Below are 27,357 nucleotides of genomic sequence, written 5' to 3'. Positions count from 1 at the left end.
TAGTTTGCTCCTGTGCCTTTAATATGCCAACTGTCTTTAATACATTTATATAAATAATCCACAGCTTTTCCATCACACTTTTCATCAGTCGACCTCCAACCACTCTCTCTCTTTAGATTCCTGGAGATCCTAACACCTGGATTCCGTCTGGAAACCCCCTACCCACCTCGACAACCTCCGGGATTAATACTGTCCTGAAATACAAGTAAGGCCGAAATGCTCTTCTCCATTCTATTATTCTATAAATAAATTCCTTCAGCCGGGTGTGACGTCATGCGCGTGAGACCCATTTTGCTGCAATGCCCTTGACATGGGGCGAGGAACAAAATGTGTCACCAATTAATATTTACACAATTTAATGATAAGGAGTTTAGCAACCTGTTCTGGGAATGGGAGGGGAACTGTTCTAATGGAACCAACCCCATGGCCATCCTTGGTTTCCTTGGGATGGTTTCACTGGACCCCCCATTTGGTGTCAATTGGCCATTGCTCCATTATTGTCAATGGAACCAGATCCCCGGCTGCTGTCAATTGGCCAATGTGTGATTTCCAGCACCCGATGAACTGGCTAAACCCCTCTAATGTGCAAACAGTCACACCTCTACCCTTGTGACTAAGCTGAGTATTACCTCTTATCTCTGTTGCACGAACTAGCTGATTGTATGGAACAAGTTCTATAAAACACAAGCTGATGGGCTGAGAAAGGGTCAGTCTGAATTGTATTTAAAGACGGAGTGGCCAGGCATGAGGGTCGTGTAATATATTACATTTTAGGAAATCATTCACTGTTACTGCCTATGTATATATGAATCCGATTCTGTCTTTGGCCTATATAGAGAGAAAAGGGGCCGTGCTAGACAGGTTAGTGCATCTCTTCAATTTACAGAGAACTTGGAGGTGAACAGAACCATTGTGCGGCTGAAGGTAAGAGTTTTTAAGCCTTGTTAAATTATTGTTTGTTATCTTTCATGATATGCTACAAAGCTTGTAAAGGCTGGAGATATATTTCAAATTCAAGCTCCCATTGTAAAACCCCACGACGATGATAGAGCAGGGATAAGAGGCTCAGTTTGTGCACAGGAAAAGATGCCTCACTCATGGAATGGTGTGTGAACGAAATAGGGAGATTTTCAAAGGCAAAACCAGCAGCGTGGGGGCCAGCGTCTGCAGAAACTCACTGGGAGTCGGGTCTCAAACACCCTTCGGCTGCTTTGAACATCCCAGGTTCAGGGAACAGAGAAGAACCAGTTGACATAATTGATTTGAACTGTCAAAAAGACTTTGGCAAGCTCCCTCACTGTAGGGCAGTAACAGGGCCGGCCCACAACATTTTGGCACCTTAGACGGGGAGCTCAAATGACGCCCCATGCCCCCTCGCTTGGGCCAAAACTTTGAAAGGTCTCAATTCTGCCTTCTTCCTGTTCTACTCCTCTCATGGTACGGTTCTGCTACCTACCCAATAAAGGGGAACTAACAACTTAAAATGCCTTGTTCAAATATACTGCTGAAAAAAATCCTGAAAAAATGGAAATGTTTTGTCTTCTCAATTCCAGAATTAAATATTTTGATTTTTTTCAACTCAAAATGTCATTTCAAAATTGGAGGCAACATTTATCTTTAAACCATTTTAAGAATGTTTTTAAATGCCTGAAAACGAACCCAAACCATTTTTTGTTCGGCTTTTCGGTCAGATGAGAACTTTGGTTCAACTGAAATGTGTTTTTATTTCCGGATCTTTTGAAACTACCAGTGAAGCAAAATATTGGTTATTTGTGCAGCTCTGATCCTTGGTGCTTTCCCCCCCAGATCTCGTCTGGAATTCCCTTTTCGGTCTTGACTCTCTCCTCCTCTCCCCTGGCAGTGCTCGCTGTGTCAGCCGTGAGAAGCTCCGTTCAGCTCCGAGCCCAACTCCGTGCACCTCCCAGCACCAGGATGGTTTCCTTCATCCTCTGCCTTCTCCCTGCTCTCCTAGCTACAACGAGTGCACAAACTACCCCAGGTGAGTCATCCGCTGCTGTGGTCATGTAACCCCCTGGACTTGGACCCTTTATACCCCACAGATCCCCAGTCAGGGGAACATCCAGCATGTGCAGGGAGGGGGATTAGCTCTGTGTGGGGTACAGGGCCCTGTCTACACTACGGCTATTGAAGCAGTTTAACCACAGTGCTGTAGCTCGGCCGGCAGAGCCCCATAGTGAAGACGTCGCCTGTCCCAATGGACGGGGTTTTTCCGTCCCTGTGGGAACTCCCCTCCCTGAGCCGGTAGCCAGGCCGAGGGAAGCATTCACCCGTCGACCTGCATCTACTCCAGGGGTTAGATCGGCCGAGCTGCGGTGCTCAGGGTGTGGACTTTTCAACCCCCCTGAGCAGTGTATCTAGATCACCCTGGTTAGTGTAGACCAGGCCTGATGGGCACCATGACCGGATACTGCCCTGAATTCTTATTTCCACAAAGGCCCCTCGGCACTGCTTTGGCAGCATAAAGGGGACTCCATATAGGAGTAAATTACACTGCTAAGGGCCTGAGTGTAACCTGGAATCAGGGCTCTCCAGCCTAGCAAACAGAGGCAGAATGAGATGCAATGGCTGGGAGTTGAATTTAGACCAATCCAAGGTGCAGCATGTGTGCAGGGCTTTGAAGGGCAGAGATTGTTCACATACAGGTCCTCAAGAGGTCTGTGCGTGTCCATGTGCTGTTAATGCCACTTGTATCAATGGTAATTTGGGGAACACGGGACAATGAACGTCCTTTTGTTCTGTTTTTTGCCTGGCAATTTCCATCCTTCCCATTCCCCACAGACTGCGAACGGCTGGCCTGAGCCAGAGGGATGGGTGCAAAGTTGGCTTTACCTTAAGCTCAGGGCCATGTAACCGGGATCTAAACCTCGGGGACCAGTCTTCAGAGAGCCTTCCCAATGGGGAGCAATCCCCACAAGCCTAGGGGCCAAGACAGCTGGCTTCTGCACCCCAAACCCTTCTGTCAGACCCCTCTGATTGCCGGCTGCAGGGCCGGCCCACAACATTTTGGCACCTGAGGTGGGGAGCTCAAATGACGCCCCCATGCCCCGTCGCGTGGGCTAAAACTTTGAAAGGTCTCAATTCTGCCTTCTTCCTGTTCTACTCCTCTCATGGTACGGCTCTGTTATCTACCCAATAAAGGAGAACCAACAACTTAAAATGCCTTGTTCAAACATTTTAAGTAACACTTAACTTTCAAACGCCTGAACAGCAAATGTAACTTTTCTTGTCTGCATAGTAAACACTGGCATTTTTATCTGTCTGAATAATCGAAGTGGTGCTTTCCGTGCCTTCTTGGTTGCAAAGATTTGAACTGCTCACTGCTGAAGGTCCACAGTCTGGGCCAGCTCGTGCTCTATTGAGATGGTTGCAAGGCCGACCAGCCTCTCCTGTGTCATTGTGGAGCGCAGATGTGCTTTTATTAACTTCAGCTTGGAGAAGCTGCGTTCTCCACTGGCAACTGTTACAGGAAGTGTTAGAAGTATGCGCAGAGCAACAAAAGCATTTGGAAAGAGGGTGGTCATCTTATTAGTGCACATATATTCCAGAACAGCCTTTGGAGTTGATCCTGCTGAAATGTATCTTGAAAGGGCTTTCAGTTCATCACCTAAATCACTCGCATCAATATCGCGCGTCATCATGTGTCAACACTGTCTCTAGTGCCCTGCATTGCTGGTGTAGGTCTTCTTCAGGTGTAGTGAGGAGTTTTGGAATATCCTACAACATCCCAAATATACTGCTGGGTTCCTTGAGCTGCATGAAACGTTCTTCAACTGACTGTATTGCACAATCCAGCACCTGGTTAAAGAATTCAACTTTGAATTGTTGTTTGGGGTTTCTTATGGGATTATCCCATGCCTCGTAATCAAAATGTCTTCTTCTTCGGTGACTCTTGTATTCTTGAATGGGTGGGAAATAGCTTCGGTAGTATCATCAATGTCAATACATTCTAGAAAATGCTCTCTGACAGTCACCATTGCAGGGATATTTTCACTAGTTTCTGTTACAAAACGCACCATTAAAATCATTTGTTTTGTATGGCTGATGTCATGTGTGCAGTCCAGAATAACAGAGTAATATCTTGCTGACTTCAGATATGCCACAATCTTCTGTTTGACATTTGTTGCCAGTAACTGTATGATCTCATTTTGAATTGTTTTTCCAAGGTAGTGGTGCGTGTACATTTCTTGGGTGGTGACTCTTCTCAGATGATCGTGGAGTACAGCATCAAACTCAGCCATCAGCTCCACAGATTTAAGGAAGTTTCCATTGTTTGGCACATACAGCTGATCTGAAGTGCCACGCAGTGCTAGGTTTTGGGTAGCCAGCATTCTCACAATGGCAATGAGCCTTTTCAGAACATTTTGCCAGTAAAGAGACTCTGATCCAATCTTCTCTTGATCATCTATGGCGGCCTTTAACCTTAGTCTCATCTCAAGCTCTTTCCCCCTATGGAATGTTCTCTGGTGATTTGCTGCCTTCTCATGGCATGCCAGATTTCTAGCCAGATTTTTCCAGTCCTTTGTTCCTGTAGAACCCAATGTGGCTGGAACATTAGACTGGAAGGGTTTACAACAAAAACAGTATGCAGCATTCTGGGTTTTTGAATACATGAGCCATGGCCTCTTCACTTTGTCACCATTGGGGATTTGACGCCAGTAATGTGTTGGATGGAAACTTCTATTTTCATTGTCTTTGGGGAACATGAAGTTTTTCACTTGCTGTGGCCCATGCACTACAAGGAAGTCCCTCAGGCTACTGCTCAAGTGGGTCCACAGTCCTGGATCATCTAGACTCCACCACACTCTTCTCTGATCTACACTTTTCTTCAGGAATGTGCCTGGTTACATCCATCGGAGATGGAGATATGGATGCTGCAGTAGCTGCCAGGTCACCTGCCCTCTGACTAACGGGAAGATCAGGCATCTCCTCACCACTCCCATCCTCACTGGGGCCGGAAGGCTGACCGTGAACATTTGTGTCTGTATCTCAGGAGAGCTCCTTCCTGCTGAGATAGAAAAGCTTCCTTTGCTTTCTTTATCTGAATGCTGCCCCAGAGGGGCGTTTTCTTCTTTCACTCATGACTGCAGTTCTGTGCCAGCTACAGTGGCTCTCAACACTCAATTGAAGGGGACAAATAAGCAGGCTGGTAGCAGGGCCTGAGTGTGGGAAGATATCAGCGTCTTAAGGGCCTAACTGGCTCCTACTACTTCAGTTGACCACCTGTTCTCCTCAGGTGGGTTCAGGGAAGCAGCAGGAAACAGGAAGCTCCCTGAGAAGCTGGTGTTAATTAGTCCGGGCTCCTGGGGTGCTGGAGAGATACATGAGAGGCTTCTCCTCTTCTCTCTCCCTGCAGCTCCTGCTGCTTTCTGTTATTCCCTCTCCCCTTTTCTCCTACCTGCCTGTTATGTCTCTTGTGCCCTCCTTCCTCCAGCCCAGCACTCCACCATCTCTGTGCATCTAGAGCAGAGAGAATACATAGGCACCCGCAGCAGTCACAATTTTCTACACTCTGGGTCCTAGTGGCCCCCCCACAGCCTGGCACTGAGGCGGCTGCCTCAGTTCGCCTCATGGTAAGGCCAGTCCTGGCCAGCTGGCAGCCCAGAGAGCAGGGCTGCACTCACATCAGTGGCCTTTCCCTATTTCTATGCAACCCAATAACTTTGGAACCCTACATTCCATTGACTCCAGAATGTCAGGGGATGTTCTAGACAGCACTGGACAGAACCCTATTGACTTTGGGGGAAATCAGAAAACCAGAAAGGGGAAATCGGGGACACACCAAGCCCCTTGGTGTCTGGCCAGCCCGGCCACACTTTCAACCACCTCTGTGACTGTGTGTACGTCAAAGAACCGGTTGATGGGACCATTGACATCTTCCCGCCCATCAACCCCTCCCAGCCCAGCACTGCCCAGCGTCCCCATGGAGGTTAACATGTTACACCCTGAGAGCTGATCTCCCAGACAGAAAGAAGGATGATGGTGTGTGTGTGTGTGTATGGGGGGGGGGCTGAATTGGGGGCACACAGAGCCCCTGACATGGGGGGAGAATGAGGGGCCCCGGTATAGGGGATTGGGAAGGGAGGACACAGCGGCACTGGCATGATTGGGGGAGAATGGGGAACCCTGATATGGGGGATGGGGAAATGGGGGGCACACAGAACCCCTGGCATGAGGTAGGGGGTGGAGGGGGTTGATTGGTATCCTGGAAATAGAAGGGGGTGGGAGGGGTACACAAGGAGTTTGGGAGGGCCATGGGGGGTTGCCAGGAGCCCGGGGCCATGCAATGGACTCAGCCAATGCACACTGCGAAGCGAGCGACTCTCCAGTACTGTGAATACCTGCACAACCGGAGCCACATCTGGGGTGGGCGGAGCTTATTTTGTGGGTGGGGCTTGGGAAGAGCATCATCCCCTTCACCCGTCCCCAGTCTGACCCCCCGGGTACTGCTGGCCCAGGGGCTGAAAGTGTTCAATTACTGAGTGTCCGGGAGGAAATCGGGTCTGTTAACCCCTCGGGTTGTTTGGAGTGGAGGGGGAAGACTGGGGCTAAGGGACGTGTCAGAGTGACACTGTCACGCCACAGTAAGAAGGAAACACTTATTCTTCTTTCTCCAGGTCAGACCCTGACATGTAACACGTGCTTTGGCCAAACGGAGGCCTGCAATTTTGCTCCAGGAACCTGCCAAGCCAACAAGGCAACTGGTGGCTGCCTCTCCGTGGCAGAAGATATTACACTGGGTAGGTGACATTGCCGTCAACCCAGGCACATCCTACCTTGCAGTCTGTCACCAGCCTCATCGCTAAGGACAACCCCAAACAGTCCATCGACAAAGCACATTCACCCGGCACAGAACACTCAGTCTGGGCTCAACACGGCCTTTATTCAGGCAATGTTACGGTGTCTTACGTAGCGACTGGAAGACACGGCGGTTCGAAATCCTGGCCCCATTGGAGTCAGTTGTAAATCTCCCATTGACTTCAGTGGGGTCAGGATCTCACCCCTTGAGCTTTATCCCCGCAATGGACGGCTGCGCTGCAACAAGCGAAGCTGCTCTGGGTGGAAATGTCCGTTCTGAATCGTGTTAAAAGAGGAAATTGGTGCTGAGATCCCCTGGACACTGCCGGGCTCCCGATGTCCTGTCTGAAGCCGTTAGTCACCTGCTCAGGGCTGGAGCTCTGCCTTACACGGTTCTTCCCCTTGCTTGGGATGCAAATTCAAGATACTTTTTGCCATTTGACTTAAAGAGATTCCAAACCGTCTCCATGTTCAACTCCCGGAGGTTCTCACGCCAGCGGATCTCGCTAGTTCCCTTCATTTCGCAACGTTTGGAATCGGAAATCTGAGTTACAGACCTGGCTTTGTTCATCCTCCCACTGAATTACAGAGAGTAAATGGCTCCTTCCACTTACCTTGTAAGAAGGATGCAAAGCACAGCATCAGCTTTAACGTCGTCTGGCATTATCTATCTATCTATCTATCTATCTATCTATCTATCCATCGATCCCCATTCACCCCCTCTATCTATCTATCCATCCATCCCCATCCACCCCCTCTATCTATCCATCTATCTATCCCCATCCACCCCCTCTATCTATCCATCTATCTATCCCCATCCACCCCCTCTATCCATCCATCTATCTATCCCCATCCACCCCATCTATCTATCGATCTATCTATCCCCATCCACCCCCTCTATCCATCTATCTATCTATCCCCATCCACCCCTCTATCCATCCATCCATCCATCCATCCATCCATCCATCCATCCATCCATCCACATATGTGCCCACCTGCCTCTGATCACACTCAGGAAATTTTCCCAGCACAGTCACAAATGGGTTTATTAAAACTTCCACCCACTCAGGGTACGGCTTCACTGCAGAATTAACATGGGCTGTGACCCGAGGTTTAGCCCTAACCCGCCCCCTCACTGTTCCCTACTATCCACACACAAAATCCTTTAACCTCAGGCTGGCTGATGCAATTTGGGGTGTAGTTTAGATCCGGGTTCCTCTTTAATTTCTTGAATTGTGGGCCCCCTAACTAGACACAGAATCCCAGCAGCGTCGCCCCAGGGAAAAATATGGAGGTAAAATAACCTCCCTGCTGTTACTCGAGGGTCCCCTCCCAGCCTCTCATTTTCTTTTTCTGTCTTTAACAAAGATGGGACACAGAACACGAACTTCTACAAACAGTGTCTGAGTAGCTATAAGAGTGACATCGAAGTCCCCATCTCCTTCACTGTTGGGAATGGCAAGTATGTGAGGATCAACACCACACGATGCAACACAGATAACTGTAACTCGGCTGTACTTGGAGGTAAGTTATGAGTGTGTTTTTACCGTCCCTCTTTAACGGGTTGTCGACATGAACAGTGAGACGGCGCTGAGCTGGGCTGTGAATCCAGCTCCTCGTGTGCCCCCTGCCGATGCCCGTGACCGTTCGGGCGCTTTGGAAGGGCACTAGCTCAAAGCACATTAACGAACGGTTCACGCGTGTCAGCAGGGTGCACGTGGCCAGTTAGGCCGTGGCAGGCTGGCGCAGGGTCGATTCACACCTGGCGGATCCTTACACCCCGGCCCCCCTTGCTACAGTTGAATGGTTCATGTGGACAAGCCCCTGTGTCAAGGTTCCTTCCCCACTCTGAACTTTAGGGTACAGATGTGGGGATCTGCATGAAAACCTCTAAGCTTCTCTACCAGCTTAGATCTGCTTTTGCTGCCACCACTCCCAATGTGCTAAGTCTCTTCCCTGGGAAGCCTTGAGAGACTCCTCCACCAATTCCCTGGTGAGTCCAGATCCAATCCCCTTGGATCTTAAAACAAGGAAAAATCAATCAGGTTCTTAAAAAGAAGGCTTTTAATTAAAGAAAGAAAGGTAAAAATCATCTCTGTAAAATCAGGATGGAAAATAACTTTACAGGGTAATCAGATTCAGAGAGCCCAGAGGAACACCCTCTAGCCATAGGTTCAAAGTTACAGCAAACAGAGGTAAACCCTCTAGCAAAAGGAACATTTACAAGTTGAGAAAACAAAGATAAACCTAACACGCCTTGCCTGGCTGTTACAAGTTTGAAATATGAGAGACTTGTTCAGAAGATTTGGAGAGCCTGGATTGATGTCTGGTCCCTCTTAGTCCCAAGTGCAAACAACCCCCAAAACATAGAGCACAAACAAAAGCCTTCCCCCCACCAAGATTTAAAAGTATCTTGTCCCCTTATTGGTCCTTTGGGTCAGGTGTCAGCCAGGTTACCTGAGCTTCTTAACCCTTTACAGGTCAAAGGATTTTGGAGTCTCTGGCCAGGAGGGATTTATAGTATTGTACACAGGACAGCTGTTACCTTTCCCTTTATAGTTATGACACCCTGGCACAACTGTATTTATTCCTATTTCTCCCCTTTACTGCCCCCAACATCCATTCACTCGAATGTCATTTCTGTCGCCATTGAAATGCCTGTCACTGGCGGGTCTCCAAACCAGGGGGTGGAACAGTCGGGGCCCATGTGAAACCAGACGGGCGAGGGCTGCACGTGAGAGAGGGGGCAGCAGCCGGGATGGACTCAAATCTAAACCTCCCTGAACCTGTCAGGCTCCACCTTCAAACTCGCCGGGGTCTGGAACTGATCGGATGCGCCATTCACAGACAGTCGTGTGACAGACAGACGGAGAAATGCTGTTGGGCTGGGGGTGGGGCCTTCACCTGCTCAGGCAATGCAGGGCACATCCACCAATTTGAACGAGGTTTTACCCACCCTGTGACCGTCTCTCTCTCGGTTCTCAGTGCCCACGGGGAGCACCACCGAGAATGGGCTGCAGTGCCCAACCTGCTTCGCTCTGAACTTCGCTCTCTGCAACAGCTCAGTCACCCCTTGTACCGGGGACGAGACCTATTGCATCGATTTCACTGGGTTTCTATACCAAGGTAAATGCTGCCAGCTGGCCACAGTGCGGGAGCTACCCCGGGAATCTCACACCCCAGGAACACCCCCGAGAGTGGTGAAAACTAGTCTGTGCTGGGCCCTTGGGCGGGTGGGGGCAGCAAGGGGGGGTTTTGGCCAGGGAGAAGGAGAGAGGAACTTGGAAGTTTTCCCTTCCTCACCAGTTCCCCCCTCTCAGTGATGCCGCCCTGCTCCTGGAGTTATTACAATGCGTCTCTTGCCCTAGGAAGGGTTGTTATGTCGATGATGCAGAGCTAGGGAGAGAACCCAGGAGTCCTGGCTCCCAGCCCCACTGCTGTAACCACTAGACTCCAACCCCTGTATGTTTAAGGTGGAGCTAAGCTATTGCTCAGTGCGGAAGCTCCTGTTCTCAGTGTGGGTCCAGGACTCCCAGTGCTTTGGGGTGTTTATACAATAACTGAACCGAGCGGTTGGGGCTGCCGGGGACGGTGAGAGCCGGGCGTGTTCCCCGGGGGGGCCGGGCGCTGGGGAAGGAGCCGCCCCCGATCAGCTGGTCCCAAACTCCAGCTTCAGTGTCTTGTGGAGCTGCAGAAAGGGACACAGGGGAGGCAAGAGGGGACCAGACGCCTGCCCTGCCCAGGCCGGTTACAGCGAGAGCAGGGAGAGCACCGGGCGGGTGGGAACGGGAGGCAGAGGTGGGAACCGCTGGATGGTGGAGACAGAGGTTCTGGGGGCAGAGAAGGAACTTGAGCTGCCTGGTTGATTAACAGGCTGATTTCCTCCCTCAGGTTCATCTCATTCACCATTTCAAGCAAAAGGCTGCGCTACTGCGTCTGCTCAGGCCATTAAACCTGGAGCCAACCTGGCTACTGCACTCTACACATTTGACTTTTATTGGGGGTCCTCTGTTCTGGCGGAGAAAATACCCACCAACCCCCCGCCCATAACCGCCACCTCCCGAGAAACACCCACTGCCACCCCCAATACAACCACCCCCTCAAGAACCACCTCCCCCGAAACAACTACCACAAAGAAAACAACCACCATCCCCAAAACAACGCCCACCCCTACAACCACCACTACCCACAAACCCACTACCCCATCCAAAACACCCACCACCACCAAGACACCTGCCACCACCAAAATAATCCATGCCACCACCAGTGGGGCCAGCCCGGCTCTGGGGAAATTCTCCTTTGCCCTCTACCTGCCTGGCCTGACTGGGCTGCTGCTGGTGAAGCTGCTCTCCTGACCCCGCCCGGCACGGCCCACGCAGCTCCTGGTGCCTGTGAATAAAGGCCTGAAGTCCCAGCTACCCCCCTCCGTGCTGCTGGGGCGATGCAAAGGGGCCGCTGCATAGCCAAGGGTCTGCCCAGCGTATGGGTGTGTGTCTGTCCCGGTACCTCGCGGCTGGCTGGAATCTCTCTGTGCATTAGCAAATTCACCGAATAAATCAGGATGTGTTGTTATGTTGGGGTTGCCTGTTGCTGAGCCCGACCGCATAAGACTGGGGGGCTGTCAGATGTATTAGCCACAGAAGAATTCCCTTCTCTCTCTCTCTCTCTCTCTCGCTCTCTCTGTGGGTTTATAAATATAAAATCTACAATAAAAATCTACATTCCAAGCACACCATGGATGTTGCCCACTCAAGCACTGAGAAGTTAGGAAATGCAAGGACACACGGTGCCAGTATGAGATTAATTCAATCCCCCGGCACGTTTGCATTGTGCTACAGCCTTTGATTCCACGATCACACACTGTGCGTTTCCACCGCAGCCCTGCCACGGTCAATACGTCTTTTCCTTCTCGTTGGGGCATTACCCCAGGCCGTATTTCCCACCTGCCGTTCCTAGCCCGCACTTCCCTGAATGATTAATGACACTTCCTGGGCCTTTCTGTGGAGTTCTCACCACAGGATCTGGGGGCCTCACAGACATTCATCACTTGGTCTGTGCAACAGCCCAGTGGGACCTGGAAAACTGAGGCATGGCGGGGCTCCACACAGGGGGTCCTGACACACATCTCCCCGTGCACATGGCCACACTGCTATCCACAGCTCGAGCATAAGAACATAAGAACGGCCAGACTGGGTCAGAGCAAAGGTCCATCTAGTCCAGTGTCCTGTCCTCTGACAGTGGCCAGTGCCAGGTGCCCCAGAGGGAATGAACAGAACAGGGAATCATCCAGTGATCCATCCCCTGTCGCCCATTCCCAGCTTCTGGCAAACAGAGGCTAGGGACACCATCCCTGCCCAGCCTGGCTAATAGCCATTGATGGACCTGTCCTCCATGAACTTATGTAGTTCTTGTTTGAACCCTGGTATAGTGACCTTCACAACATCCTCTGGCAAAGAGTTCCACAGGTTGACTGTGCGTTGTATGAAGAACTACTTCCTTCTTTTGTTTTAAACCTGCTGACTATTAATTTCATTTGGTGGCCCCCAGTTCTTGTGTTATGAGGAGTAAACAACACTTCCTTATTCACTTTCTTCTCATGCTTCAACATTTTATAGACCTCTATCATATCTCCTCTTAGTTGTCACTTTTCCAAGATGAAAAGTCCCAGTCTTATTAATCTCTCCTCATACGGAAGCTGTTCCATACTCCTAATCATTTATGTTGCCCTTTTCTGAACCTTTTCCAATTCCAATATATCTTTTATGAGATGGGATGACCACTTCAGTATTCAAGAGGTGGGTGTACCATGGATTATATAGAGGCAATATGATATTTTCTGTCCTATTATCTATCCCTTTCCTAATGATTCCCAACATTCTGTTCCCTTTTTTGACGGCCGCTGCACATCGAGTGGATGTTTTCAGAGAACTCTCCACAATGACTCCACATTGGAAAACATAATCACAACTCTACATATAAAATTATGGGGTCTAAATTAGCTGTTAGCACTCAAGAAAGAGATGTTGTCTCTCTGGTCCACACCCCTCCTTCTAAATGGAAAAGTACCAGGTTTAAGATGGATTTCATATCAGGTGAGATGGTCACACCTCACTGTTAGACCCCTAGTCTCCATTCCCCATGGGCTGGCCCACACGTACACAGGAAGGCTTTTAAGTAGCTCGGGCCATTTACAACTGGTGCATCCTTAATGGTCTCCACTTAATATGTTTCCATCAGTGATACAAGTTTATATCTTATTCTCCCAACTCCAGATATAGAAATAATACATGAAAACAAATAGGATGAACACGCTTAGTAGATCACAAGCTTTCTAATGACACCACACAAGGGGTATTTAGCATAAAGCATATTCCAGTTATGTCCTTTCCAAAAGCCTACTTCCATTAAGCATATGGAGTACAATGTCACACCCATGTTTTTTAATCTTCCCTCATAGGTCATGTTTTCTAGATGTTTAATCCTTTTTGTTGCTTTCCTCTGGACTTCCTCCAATTTGTCCACATCTTTCCTGAAATGTGGTGCCCAGAACTGGACACAACACTCCGGTTGAGGCTTAATCAGCGCAGAGCAGAGCGGAAGAATTACTGCTTGTGTCTTGCTTACCACACTCTTGCTAATACAGCCCAAAATTATGTTTGCTTTTTTTGTAACAGCATTACACTGTTGACTCACACTGAGCTTGTGACCCACTATGACCCCCAGATCAATTTCCGCAGTTCTCCTTCCTAGGCAGTCATTTCCCATTCTGTGTGTGTGCAACTGATTGTTCCTTCCTATGTGCAGTACTTTGCATTTGTCCTTATTGAATTTCATCCTATTTATTTCACACCATTTCTCCAGTTTCTCCAGCTCATTTTGGATTTTAATCCTATCTTCGAAAGCACTTGTGACCCCTCCCAGCTTGGTATCATCCACAAACTATATCAGTGAACTCTCTATGCCATGATCTAAATCATTTATGAAGACAATGAACAGAGCCGGACCCAGAACTGATCCCTTCAGGACCCCACTCATTATGCCCTTCCAGTATGACTTTGAACCACAGTTGACTACTCTCCGGGAACAATTTTCCAACCAGTTTTGCACCCATTTTATAATAGCTCCAACTAGGTTGTATTTTTCTAGTTTGTTTATGAGAAGGTCATGGGAGACAGTATTTAAAGCCTTACTAAAGTCAAGATTATACCACATCTACCGCATCCCTCCCTTCCACAAGGCTTGTTACCCTGTCAAGGAAAGCTATCAGGTTGCTTTGACAGGATTTATTATTGACAAATCCATGTTGGCTGTTACTTAGCACCTTGTAATCTTCTAGGTGTTTGCAAACTGATTGCTTGATTATTTGTTCCGTTATCTTTCCGGGTACAGAAGTTAAGTTGACTGGTCTGTAATTCCCCGGGTTGTCCTTATTTCCTTTTTTATAGATGGGCGCTAGATTTGCCCTTTTCCAGTCTTCTGGAATCTCTCCTGTCTTCCATGACTTTTCAAAGACAATTGCTAATGGCTCAGATATCTCCTCAGTCAGCTCCTGGAGTATTCTAGGATGTATTTCATCAGGCCCTGCTGACTTGAAGACATTTAACTTGTGTACACATTTTTTAACCTGTTCTTTCTCTATTTTAGCCTCTGATCCTGCCTCATTTTCACTGGTGTTCACTACATAAAAAGTCTGATTGCTACTAACCTTTTGGTGAAAACTGAAACAATAAAGTCATTTAGCACCTCTGGCATTTCCATTGGCCGTTATTGTCTTTCCCCCCTTCACTGAGTAATGCGCCTATCCTGTCCTTGGTTTTCATTTTGTTTCTAATGTATTTGTAGAAGGTTTTCTTCTTACCCTTTCTTTCTCTAGCTAGTTTAATCTCGTTTTGTGCCTTGGCCTTTCTAACTTTGTCCTGACATGCTTGTGTTGTGTGTTTATATTAATCCTTCATTATCTGACCTAGTTTCCCCTTTTTGTAGGACTCTTTTTTGAGTTTCAGATCATTGAAGATCTCCTGGTTTAGACCGAGTGGTCTCTTGCCATCCTTCCTACGCAGTGGGATAGTTTGCTCCTGTGCCCTTAATAACGTCTCCTTGAAAAACTGCCAACTGTCTTTAATACATGGATATAAATAATCCCCAGCTTTTCCATCACACTTTTCATCAGTGGATCTCCAACCACTCTCTCTCTTTAGATTCCTGGCGATCCTAACACCTGGATTCCGTCTGGAAGACCTCTGCCCATCTCAACAACCTCTGGGAGTAAAACTGGCCTGAAATACAACCAAAGCCTAAACGCTCTTCTCCGCTCAGTTACTCTATAAATAAATTCCCCCAACTGGGTGCGACGTCATTCGCGTGAGACCCGTTTTGCTGCAACGCCCTTAACATGGGGCGAGGAAGAAAATGTGTCACCAATTAATATTTACACAATCTGATGATAAGGAATTTAGTAACCTGTTCTGGGAGTGGAAGAGGAGCTGTTGTAACAGAATGAACTCCATGGCCATACTTAAGTTTCCTTGGGATAGTTTCACTGGACCCCCCATTTGGTGTCAATTGGCCATTGCTCCATTAGAGTTAATGGAACCAGATCCCCCACTGTGTCAATTTGCCATTGTTGTGTGATTTCCAGCACCCAATGAACTGGCTAAACCCCTCTAATGTGCAAACAGTCGCACCTCTACCCTTGTGACTAAGCTGAGTATCACCTCTTATCTCTGTTGCACGAACCAGCTGATTGTATAGAACAAGTTCTATAAAACACAAGCTGATGGGCTGAGAAAGGGTCAGTCTGAATTGTATTTAAAGACGGAGTGGCCAGGCATGAGGGTCGTGTAATATATTACATTTCAGGAAATCATTCACTGTTACTGCCTATGTATATATGAATCCGATTCTGTCTTTGGCCTATATAGAGAGAAAAGGGGCCGTGCTAGACAGGTTAGTGCATCTCTTCAATTTACAGAGAACTTGGAGGTGAACAGAACCATTGTGTGGCTGAAGGTAAGAGTTTTTAAGCCGTGTTAAACTATTGTTTGTAATCTTTCACGATCTGCTGCAAAGCTTGTAAAGGCCGGAGATGTCTTTCAAATGCAAGCTCCCATTGTAAAACCCCACGACGATGATAGAGCAGTGATAAAGAGGCTCAGTGTGTGCAAAGGAAAAGACGCCCCACTCATGGAATGGGGTGTGAACAAAGTAGGGAGATTTTCAGAGGTAAAACTAGCAGCGCGGGTGCCAGCATCTGCTGAAACTCACTGGGAGTCGGGCCTCGGACTCCCTTCGGCTGCTTTGAACATCCCAGGTTCAGGGAACAGAGAAGAACCAGTCGACATAATTGATTTGGACTGTCAAAAAGCCTTCGGCAAGCTCCCTCACTGTAGTGCGGTAACAGGGCCGGCCCACAACATTTTGGCACCTGAAGCGGGGAGCTCAAATGACGCCCCCATGAAAGGTCTCAATTCTGCCTTCTTCTTGTTCTACTCCTCTCATGGTTTGGCTCTGCTACCTACCCCAATAAAGGAGAACTAACAACTTAAAATGCCTTGTTCAGAAAATTTAACAACAAATGTAACTTTTCTTTTCTGCATAGTAAACACTGGCATTTTGTCTTTTGAATAATCAACGTGGTGCTTTCCGTGCCTTCTTGGTTGCAAAGATTTGAACTGCTCCCTGCTGAAGGTCCACAGTCTGGGCCAGCTCGTGCTCTATTGAGATGGTTGCAAGGCCGACCAGCCTCTCCTGTGTCATTGTGGAGCATAGATGTGTTTTTATTAACTTCAGCTTGGAGAAGCTGCGTTCTCCACTGGCAACTGTTACAGGAAGTGTTAGAAGTATGGGCAGAGCAACAAAAGCATTTGGAAAGAGGTGGTCATCTTATTTGTGCACATATATTCCAGAACAGCCTTTGGAGTTGATCCTGCTGAAATGTATCTTGAAAGGGCTTTCAGTTCATCACCTTAATCACTCGCATCAATATTGCGCATGTCATCATGTGTCACTGTCTCTAGTGCCCTGCATTGCTGGTGTAGGTCTTCTTCAGGTATAGTGAGGAGTTTTGGAATATCATACAACATCCCAAATATACTGCTGGGTTCCTTGAGCTGCATGAAACGGTCTTCAACTGACTGTATTGCACAATCCAGCACCTGGTTAAAGACTTCAACTTTGAATTGTTGTTTGGGGTCTCTTATTGGATAATCCTGTGCTTTGTAATCAAAATGTCTTCTTCTTCGGTGACTCTTGTTTTCTTGAAGGGGTGGGAAAATAGCTTCAGTGTGAAGTTCCTCTGTCAATTTCTGTGCATTCTTCAGAACATTTTGAAATCCCTCATCTAACCGGTAAGACTGTAGGTATGACTTTGCTTTGTCCAGTTGTTCTATTGCTCCAGATATATCAAGGTCAATACTTTGGAGTCTCTTGCTTACAACATTTATTTCAAACAGTATGTCATACCACAACACTAAGCCACACAGAACTTTGAAGTTATGTATGTTTCTGGTGATTCCATTTCCCTCTGCCGCTGTTCTCCCACGAACAGTTCCTGTCATAGCATTGTTTCAGAGTCATTATCCTCCATAATGGCAACTACGGCATCATCTATCTTCCCAATTTGGTGTTTGATCGGCTTTATCGCCTCCACTCAACTTTCCCATCGTGTGGCACTCAGTGGTTTCAGTGTCAGAGAGGATATTCCCAGATGTTGCTTCAAAATTTGCCATGGATGAGTTGATGCCGAGAAAAATACATAGATGCTTTGAATTACATGAAAAAATTCAGCAGCCTCACTAGAAGCTGATGCTGCATCACTGACCACCAAGTTCAATGAAGGAGAACTGCACGGGACCAAAAAACCTACAGGGTTTAACTCTCGGATCCGTGTCTGCACTCCTCTGTGCTTTCCTCTCATGTTAGCACCATTATCGTAGCCCTGACCTGTCATGTCAGCTATCGCAATTCCCGTATCTTCCAGCTTTTTAAGAAGCACATTTGTCATACCCCAAGCAGCAAAAAAAAAGCACCGCCGCGCCGTAACACCCCCCCCCAGCGCCACCCCGCCCCGCCGAAACACCCCCCCACCAAGTGCCGCGCCGCCGAACACCCCCCGCCTCCCTCCGAGCGCTGCACTGCTAAAACCCCCGCGCGGAGCGCCATCGAAACCCCCCGTCCCCCGTGGAGCACCACACTGCTGAAGCCCTCCCCTGCGCGGAGCGCCGCCGAAACCCCTGCGGCGCGCCGCACTGCCGAACACTCCCCTGACCCCCGTGGAGCGCCGTTCTGACGAAACCACTCCCGCGCGGAGCACCGCCAAACACTCCCCACCGAGCGCCGCCCTGCCGATACCCCTTCCGAGCGCCGCGCCACTGAACATCCCCGAGCGCTGTGCTGCCGAACACCCCTCCCGCCCCCCCACGGAGAACGGTGCTGCCGAAAGCCCCCCGCGCGGAGCACCACCAAACATCCCCCGCCGAGCACCGCACTGCCGAACCCCTCCCCACATAGCGCCGCGCTGCCGAACACCCCCCACCAAGCGCTGCGCTGCCAGAACCCCCCCCCCGCCGAGCACCGCGGCGCGCTGCCCCTGCCACCCCAAGATTGGCTGCCCCTTACCAGGAGCCGCCCCAAGCACGTGCTTGGTTGGCTGGTGCCTGGATACAGCCCTGCATACCAGCTCCTGTAGTATCATCAATGTCAATAAATTCCAGAAAATGCTCTCTGACAGTCACCATTGCAGGGACATTTTCACTAGGTTCTGTTGTTGTTACAAAACACACCATTAAAGTCATTTGTTCTGTATGGCTGATGTCAGGTGCACAGTCCAGAATAATATCTTGCTGACTTCAGATGTGCCACAATCTTCTGTTTGACGTTTGTTGCCAGTAACTGTATGATCTCATTTTGAATTGTTTTTCCAAGGTAGTGGTGTGTGTACATTTCATGGGTGGTGGCTCTTTTTAGATGCTCCTGGAGTACAGCATCAAACTCAGCCATCAGCTCCACATTTTTAAGGAAGTTTCCATTGTTTGGCACATACAGCTGATCTGAAGTGCCACACAGTGGTAGGTTTTGGGTAGCCAGCATTCTCACATTGGCAATGAGCCTTTTCAGAACATTTTGCCAGTAAAGAGACTGTTCCAATCTTCTCTTGATCATCTATGGTGGCCTTTAACCTTAGTCTCATCTCAAGCTCTTTCCCCCTATGGAATGCTCTCTGGTGATTTGCTGCCTTCTCATGGCATGCCAGATTTCTAGCCAGATTTTTCCAGTCCTTTGTTCCTGTAGAACCCAATGTGGCTGGAACATTAGACTGGAAGAATTTGCAACACAAACAGTATGCAGCATTCTGGGTTTTTGAGTACTTTAAGCCATGGCCTCTCCACTTTGTCACCATTGGGGATTTCACACCAGTACTGTGTTGGATGGAAACTTCTATTTTCATTGTCTTTGAGGAACATGAAGTTTTTCACTTGCTGTGGCCCATGCAGTACAAGGAAGTCCCTCAGGCTACTGCTCAAGTGGGTCCACAGTCCTGGATCATCTAGACTCCACCACACTCTTCTCTGATCTACACTTTTCTTCAGGAATGTGCATGGTTACAACATTTGAGATATGGATGCTGCAGTAGCTGCCAGGTCACCTGCCCTCTGACTAACGGGAAGATCAGGCATCTCCTCACCACTCCCATCCTCACTGGGGCCGGAAGGCTCAGCGTGAACATTTGTGTCTATGTATCTCAGGAGATATAGTCCCATGCAGGGCTCTACCCTGGAGTTCCACTCTCTTATTTCTAGGCATGTTTGTGGCATGAAAGAGCTGAGAGAAATGCATGGTCTCAAGTATCAGGGGGTAGCCGTGTTAGTCTGTATCCAGAAAAACAACAAGGAGTCCGGTGGCACCTTAAAGACTAACAGATTTTGTGGGTAAAACAAAAGCTGATGCCCAAATCAATCTGTTAGTCTTTAAGGTGCCACCGGACTCCTCGTTGTTTCTGAGAGATGTTTTCACCAAAACTTTTCTCCACCTAAAAATGCAGGTTTGCAGCAACTGAAACATTTCACGAATTTCTGTCAATTTCACCACATTGCTGTAGCAGCAAAAACAAATCCTAGAAAAAAAAACGTCCTGAAAAACGGAAATGTTTTGTCTTCACAATTCCAGAACTAAACGTTTTGATTTTTTCAATTGAAAATGTCATTTCAAAATTGACGGCAACCGTTATATTTAAACCATTTTAAGAATGTTTTTAAATGCCTGAAAACGAACCCAAACCATTTTTTGTTCGGCTTTTCAATTGGATGAGAATTTTGGTTCAACCAAAACTGATTTTTATTTCCTGATCGTTTGGAACTGCCAGTGAAGCAAAAAATTCGTTATTTGTGCTACTCTGATCCTTGGTGCTTTCCCCCCCAGATCTCGTCTGGAATTCCCTTTCCATCCTCATTTCGGTCTTGACTCTCTCCTCCTCCCCCACGGCAGTGCTCGCTGTGTCAGCCGTGAGAGGCTCCGTTCAGCTCCGAGCCCAGCTCCGTGCGCCTCCCAGCACCAAGATGGTTTCCTTCATCCTCTGCCTTCTTCCTGCTCTCCTAGCTACAACGAGTGCACAAACTACCCCAGGTGAGTCATCCGCTGCTGTGGTCATGTAACCCCCTGGACTTGGACCCTTTATACCCCACAGATCCCCAGTCAGGGGAACATCCAGCATGTGCAGGGAGGGGGATGAGCTCTGTGTGGGGTACAGGGCCCTGTCTACACTACGGCTATTGAAGCAGTTTAACCACAGTGCTGTAGCTCGGCCGGCAGAGCCCCATAGTGAAGACGTCGCCTGTCCCAATGGACGGGGTTTTTCCGTCCCTGTGGGAACTCCCCTCCCTGAGCCGGTAGCCAGGCCGAGGGAAGCATTCACCCATCGACCTGCATCTACTCCAGGGGTTAGATCGGCCGAGCTGCGGTGCTCAGGGTGTGGACTTTTCAACCCCCCTGAGCAGTGTATCTAGATCACCCTGGTTAGTGTAGACCAGGCCTGATGGGCACCTTGACCGGATACTGCCCTGAATTCTTATTTCCACCAAGGCCCCTCGGCACTGCTTTGGCAGCACAAAGGGGACTCCATATAGGAGTAAATTACACTGCTAAGGGCCTGAGTGTAACCTGGAATCAGGGCTCTCTAACCGTGCAAACAGAGGCAGAATGGAAATGAGCCTTTCAGAAGATTTTGCTAGTAAAGAGACTCTGATGCAATCTTCTCTTGATCATCTATGGTGGCCTTTAACCTTAGTCTCATCTCAAGCTCTTTCCACCTACGGAATGTTCTCTGGTGATTTGCTGCCTTCTCACGAGCAGAGAGAATACATATGCACCAGCAGCAAACACAATTTTCTACCCTCTGTGTCCTAGTGATGCGTCTGCCTCAGTTCGCCTCATGGTAAGGCCAGCCCTGGCCGGCTGGCAGCCCAGAGAGCCGGGCTGCACTCACATCAGTGGCTTTTCCCTATTTCTATGCAACCCAATAACTTTGGAACCCTACATTCCATTGACTCCAGAATGTCAGGGGTTGTTCTAGACAGCACTGGGCAGAACCACATTGACTTTGGGGGAAATCAGAAAACAGGAAGAGGGAAATCGGGGACACGCCGAACCCCTTGGCTTCTGGCCAGCCCAGCCACACTTTCAACCACCTCTGTGACTGTGTGTACGTCAAAGAACCGGTTGATGGGACCATTGACATCTTCCTGCCCATCAACCCCGCCCAGCCCAGCACTGCCCAGCGTCCCCATGGAGCGCAACATGTTACACCCTGAGCAGCTGATCTCCCAGACAGAAAGAAGCATGGTGGGGTGGGGGCTGAATTGGGGGCATACAGCAGCTCTGGCATGGGGAAGAATGGGGGACCCTGATATGGGGGATGGGGAAATGGGGGGCACACACAGCCCCTGGCATGAGGTGGGGGGTGGAGGGGATTGCATGGTATCCCTGCAATGGAAGGGGATGGCAGAGGCATGCGAGGGTTTGGGAGGGCCATGGGGGGCTGCCAGGAGCCCGGGGCCATGCAATGGACTCAGCCAATGCACGCTGCGAAGCGAGCGACTCTCCAGTACTGTGAATACCTGCACAACGGGAGCCACATCTGGGGTGGGCAGAGCTTATTTTGTGGGTGGGGCTTGGGAAGAGCATCATCCCCTTCACCCGTCCCCAGTCTGACCTCCTGGGTACTGCTGGCCCAGGGGCTGAAAGTGTTCAATTACTGAGTGTCCGGGAGGAAATCGGGTCTGTTAACCCCTCGGCTTGTTTGGAGCAGAGGGGGAAGACTGGGGCTAAGGGACGTGTCAGAGTGACACTGTCACACCACAGTAAGAAGGAAACACTTGTTCTTCTTTCTCCAGGTCAGACCCTGACATGTAACACGTGCTTTGGCGAAACGGAGACCTGCAGTTTGGCTCCAGGAACCTGCCAAGACAACAAGGCAACTGGTGGCTGCCTCTCCGTGGCAGAAGCTATTACACTGGGTAGGTGACATTGCCGTCAACCCAGGCACATCCTACCCTGCAGTCTGTCACCAGCCTCACCGCTAAGGCCAACCCCAAACAGTCCATCGACAAAGCACATTCACCTGGCACAGAACTCTCAGTCTGGGCTCAACATGTCATTTATTCTGGCAACGTTACGGTGTCTTACATAGCGACTGGAAGACTCGGCGGTTCCAAATCCTGGCCCCATTGGAGTCCGTTGTAAATCTCCCATTGACTTCAGTGGGGTGAGGATCTCACCCCTTGAGCTTTATCCCCACAATGGACGGCTGCGCTGCAACAAGCGAAGCTGCTTTGGGTGGAAATGCCCGTTCTGAATCGTGTTAAAAAAGGAAATTGGCGCTGAGATCCCTTGGACACTGCCGGGCTCCCAATGTCCTGTCTGAAGCTGTTAGTCACCTGCTCAGGGCTGGAGCTCTGCCTTACACGGTTCTTCCCTTGCTTGGGATGCAAATTCAAGATACTTTTTGCCATTTGACTTAAAGAGATTCCAAACCGTCTCCAGGTTCAACTCCCGGACGTTCTCACGCCAGCGGATCTCGCTAGTTCCCTTCATTTCGCAACGTTTGGAATCGAAAATCTGAGTTACAGACCTGGCTTTGTTCATCCTCCCACTGAATTACAGAGAGTAAATGGCTCCTTCCACTTACCCTGTAAGAAGGATGCAAAGCACAACATCAGCTTTAACGTGATCTGTCTCTATCTACCTACCTACCTGCTTCTCTATCTATCCCTGTACACCCCCTCTATCTATCTATCCATCCATTCCCATCCACCCCCTCTATCTATCTATCCCCATCTCCCCCTCATCTATGTATCTATCTATCTATCCCCATCCACCCCCTCTATCTATCTATCTATCTATCTATCTATCCCCATACACTCCCTCTATCTATCTATCTATCTATCTATCTATCTATCTATCTATCTATCTATTCCCATATGTGCCCACCTGCCTCTCACCACACTCAGGAAATTTTCCCAGCACAGTCACAAAATGTTTTATTAAAACTTCCACCCGCTCAGGGTACGGCTTCACTGCAGAGTTCATGTGGCCGTGACCCAAGGTTTAGCCCTAACCCACCCCTCACTGCTCCCTACTATCCACACACAAAACCCTTTAACCTCAGGCTGGCTGATGCAATTTGGGGTGTAGTTTAGATCCGGGTTCCTCTTTAATTTCTTGAATTGTGGGCCCCCTAACTAGACACAGAATCCCAGCAGCGTCGCCCCAGGGCCAAATATGGAGGGAAAATAACCTCCCTGCTGTTACTCGAGGGTCCCCTCCCAGCCTCTCATTTTCTTTTTCTGTCTTTAACAAAGATGGGACACAGAACACGTACTTCTACAAACAGTGTCTGAGTAGCTATAAGAGTGACATCAAACTCCCCATCTCCTTCACTGTTGGGAATGGCAAGTATGTGAGGATCAACACCACACGATGCAACACAGATAACTGTAACTCGGCTGTACTTGGAGGTAAGTTATGAGTGTGTTTTTACCGTCCCTCTTTAACGGGTTGTCGACATGAACAGTGAGACGGCGCTGAGCTGGGCTGTGAATCCAGCTCTCCGTGTGTCCCCTGCCGATGCCCGTGACCGTTCGGGCGCTTTGGAAGGGCACTAGCTCAAAGCACATTAACGAACGGTTCACGCGTGTCAGCAGGGTGCACGTGGCCAGCTAGGCCGTGGCAGGCTGGCGCAGGGTCGATTCACACCTGGCGGATCCTTACACCCCGGCCCCCCTTGCTACAGTCGAATGGTTCATGTGGACAAGCCCCGGCACAAGTGTATTATTTCCCATTTCTCCCCTTTACTGCCCCCAACGTCCATTCACTCGAATGTCATTTCTGTCGCCATTGAAATGCCTGTCACTGGCGGGTCTCCAAACCAGGGGGTGGAACAGTCGGGGCCCATGTGAAATCAGACGGGCGAGGGCTGCACGTGAGAGAGGGGGCAGCAGCCGGGATGGGCTCAAATCTAAACCTCCCTGAACCTGTCAGGCTCCACCTTCAAACTCGCCGGGGTCTGGAACTAATCGGATGCGGCGTTCAAGGACAGTCGTGTCACGGACAGACGGAGAAATGCTGTTGGGCTGGGGGTGGGGCCTTCATCTGCTCAGGCAATGCAGGGCACATCCACCAGATTGAACGAGGTTTAACCCACCCTGTGACCATCTCTCTCTCTCTCTCGGTTCTCAGTGCCCACGGGGAGCACCACTGAGAATGGGCTGCAGTGCCCAACCTGCTTCGCTCTGAACTTCGCTCTCTGCAACAGCTCAGTCACCCCTTGTAACGGGGACGAGACCTATTGCATCGATTTCACTGGGTTTCTATACCAAGGTAAATGCTGCCAGCTGGCCGCAGTGCGGGAGCTACCCCGGGAATCTCACACCCCAGGAACTCCCCAGAGACGGGTGAAAACTAGTCTATGCTGGGCCCTTCGGGGGGTGGTTGCCACCAAGAGGGGCTTTTGGCCAGAGGGAAGGAGAGAGGAACTTGGAAGTTTTCCCTTCTTCACCAGTTCCCCCCTCCTTCAGTGATGCCGGAGTTATGACAATACGGTCTCTTACCATGGGAAGGGTTGTTATGTCGATGATGCAGAGCTGGGAGAGAACCCAGGAGTCCTGGCTCCCAGCCCCACTGCTCTAACCACTAGACCCCACTCCCTGTATGTTTAAGGTGGAGCTAAGCTATTGCTCAGTGCGGAAGCTCCTGTTCTCAGTGTGTGTCCAGGACTCCCAGCGCTTTGGGGTGTTTGTACAATAACTTAACCGAGCGGTTGGGGCTGCCGGGGACGGTGAGAGCCGGGCGTGTTCCCCCGGGCGCTGGGGAAGGAGCCGCCCCTGGCGATCAACTGGGTCCCAAACTCCAGCTTCAGTGTCTTGTGGAGCTGCAGAAAGGGGCGCAGAGGAGGCAAGAGGGGACCAGACGCCCGCCCTGCCCTGGCCGGTTACAGCGAGAGCAGGGAGAGCACCGGGCGGGTGGGAACGGGAGGCAGAGGTGGGAACCGCTGGATGGTGGAGACAGAGGTTATGGGGGCAGAGAAGGAACCAGAGCTGCCCGCGCCGAATAACAGGCTGATTTTCTCCCTCAGGTTCATCTCGTTCACCATTTCAAGCAAAAGGCTGCGCTACTGCGTCTGCTCAGGCCATTAAACCTGGAACCAACCTGACTACTGCACTCTACACATTTGACTTTTTTTGGGGGAAATCTGTTCCAGCGGAGAAAATACCCACGAACCCCCCGCCCATAACCGCCACCTCCCGAGAAACACCCACTGCCACTCCCAATACAATCACCATCCTCGCAAGAACCACCCCGCCCAAAACAACTACCACAAAGAAAACAACCACCATCCCCAAAACAACGCCCACCCCTACAACCACCACCACCCATGCTACAACCACCACCACCACCTCTGCTACAACCACCGCCCCCTCAAGAACCACCCCGCCCAAAACAACTATCACAAAGAAAACAACCACCATCCCCAAAACAACGCTCACCCCTACAACCACCCTCACCACCACCCCCTCAACAACCACCACCCCCAAAACAACCACCACCACCACCCCTGCTACAACCCCCACCACCCCCACCACAACCACCACAATCCCCCCCACCACCATCCCCTCAACAACGCCCACCCCTACAACCACCACCACCCATGCTACAACCACCACCACCACCTCTGCTACAACCACCGCCTCCTCAAGAGCCACCCCGCCCAAAACAACTATCACAAAGAAAACAACCACCATCCCCAAAACAACGCTCACCCCTACAACCACCCTCACCACCACCCCCTCAACAACCACCACCCCCAAAACAACCACCACCACCACCCCTGCTACAACCCCCACCACCCCCACCACAACCACCACAATCCCCCCCACCACCATCCCCTCAACAACGCCCATCCCTACAACCACCACCACCCATGCTACAACCACCACCACTTCTGCTACAACCAGCACCACCACCACCACCCCCTCAAGAACCACCCCGCCCAAAACTACCACAAAGAAAACAACCACCATCCCCAAAACAACGCCCACCCCTACAACCACCCTCACCACCACTCCCAAAACAACCACCACCCCCAAAACAACCACCACCACTACCCCTGCTACAACCACCACCACCCGTGCCCCCAACACAACCACCACCACCCCCTCAAGAACCACCACTCCCAAAACAGCTACCACAAACAAAACAACCACCATCCCCAAAACAACGCACACGCCTACAACCACCACCACCCACAAACCCACTACCCCACCTAAAACAAATACCCCACCCAAACCCACCCTCCTCGCCCAAACAACCCACAGTGAGGCCAGCCCGGCTCTGGGGAAATTCTCCTTTGCCCTCTACCTGCCTGGCCTGACTGGGCTGCTGCTGGTGAAGCTGCTCTCCTGACCCCGCCCGGCACGGCCCACGCAGCACCTGGTGCCTGTGAATAAAGGCCTGAAGTCCCAGCTGCCCCCCTCCGAGGCCTCTCCGCGCTGCCGGGGCGATGCAAAGGGGCCGCTGCATAGCCAAGAGTCTGCCCAGCGTATGGGTGTGTGTCTGTCCCGGTACCTCGCAGCTGTCTGGAATCTCTCTGTGCATTAGAAAATTCACCGAATAAATCAGGATCCGAAATAAAAGCCCCCATTGCTGAGCCCGTCCACAGGATGAAGTTTAATAAAGAGAAATGCAAAGTGCTCCACTTAGGAAGGAAAAATCAGTTTCACACATACAGAATGGGAAGAGACTGTCTAGGAAGGAGTACGGCAGAAAGGGATCTAGGGGTTATAGTGGACCACAAGCTAAATATGAGTCAACAGTGTGATGCTGTTGCAAAAAAAGCAAACATGATTCTGGGATGTATTAACAGGTGTGTTGTGAGCAAGACACGAGAAGTCATTCTTCCGCTCTACTCTGCTCTGGTTAGGCCTCAGCTGGAGTATTGTGTCCAGTTCTGGGCACCGCATTTCAAGAAAGATGTGGAGAAGAGCAACAAGA

General features: G+C 49.9%; 1 protein-coding gene across 3 annotated transcripts; it reads left to right on the top strand.

Annotated features, from left to right (window-relative positions):
- Positions 1-693: 693 nt before the first annotated feature.
- LOC128827238 (phospholipase A2 inhibitor and Ly6/PLAUR domain-containing protein-like) lies at positions 694-27,013 on the top strand. Of its 3 annotated transcripts, none has more exons than XM_054011073.1 (6): positions 694-924; positions 1,807-1,999; positions 6,636-6,758; positions 23,670-23,825; positions 24,547-24,687; positions 25,442-27,013. In XM_054011073.1, exons 2-6 carry the CDS (start codon positions 1,933-1,935, stop codon positions 26,767-26,769), a joined length of 1,815 nt encoding a protein of 604 aa, XP_053867048.1. In that variant the 5' UTR covers positions 694-924; positions 1,807-1,932; the 3' UTR covers positions 26,770-27,013. The 3 variants fall into 3 exon arrangements, with proteins under 3 accessions (XP_053867048.1, XP_053867047.1, XP_053867049.1); XM_054011072.1 differs by having other exon boundaries at positions 695-924; positions 1,862-1,999; XM_054011074.1 differs by lacking the exons at positions 23,670-23,825; positions 24,547-24,687; positions 25,442-27,013 and adding exons at positions 8,185-8,340; positions 9,802-9,942; positions 10,708-11,388 and having other exon boundaries at positions 708-924; positions 1,862-1,999.
- The last annotated feature ends 344 nt before the right edge of the window (positions 27,014-27,357 follow it).

The sequence above is a fragment of the Malaclemys terrapin genome, chromosome 21 (genome assembly GCF_027887155.1).
Source record: "Malaclemys terrapin pileata isolate rMalTer1 chromosome 21, rMalTer1.hap1, whole genome shotgun sequence".
NCBI classification, from domain to species: domain Eukaryota; kingdom Metazoa; phylum Chordata; order Testudines; family Emydidae; genus Malaclemys; species Malaclemys terrapin.
The sequence above is the reverse complement of the archived record's forward strand: the minus strand, read 5'-3'. Positions and strand labels throughout refer to the sequence as shown.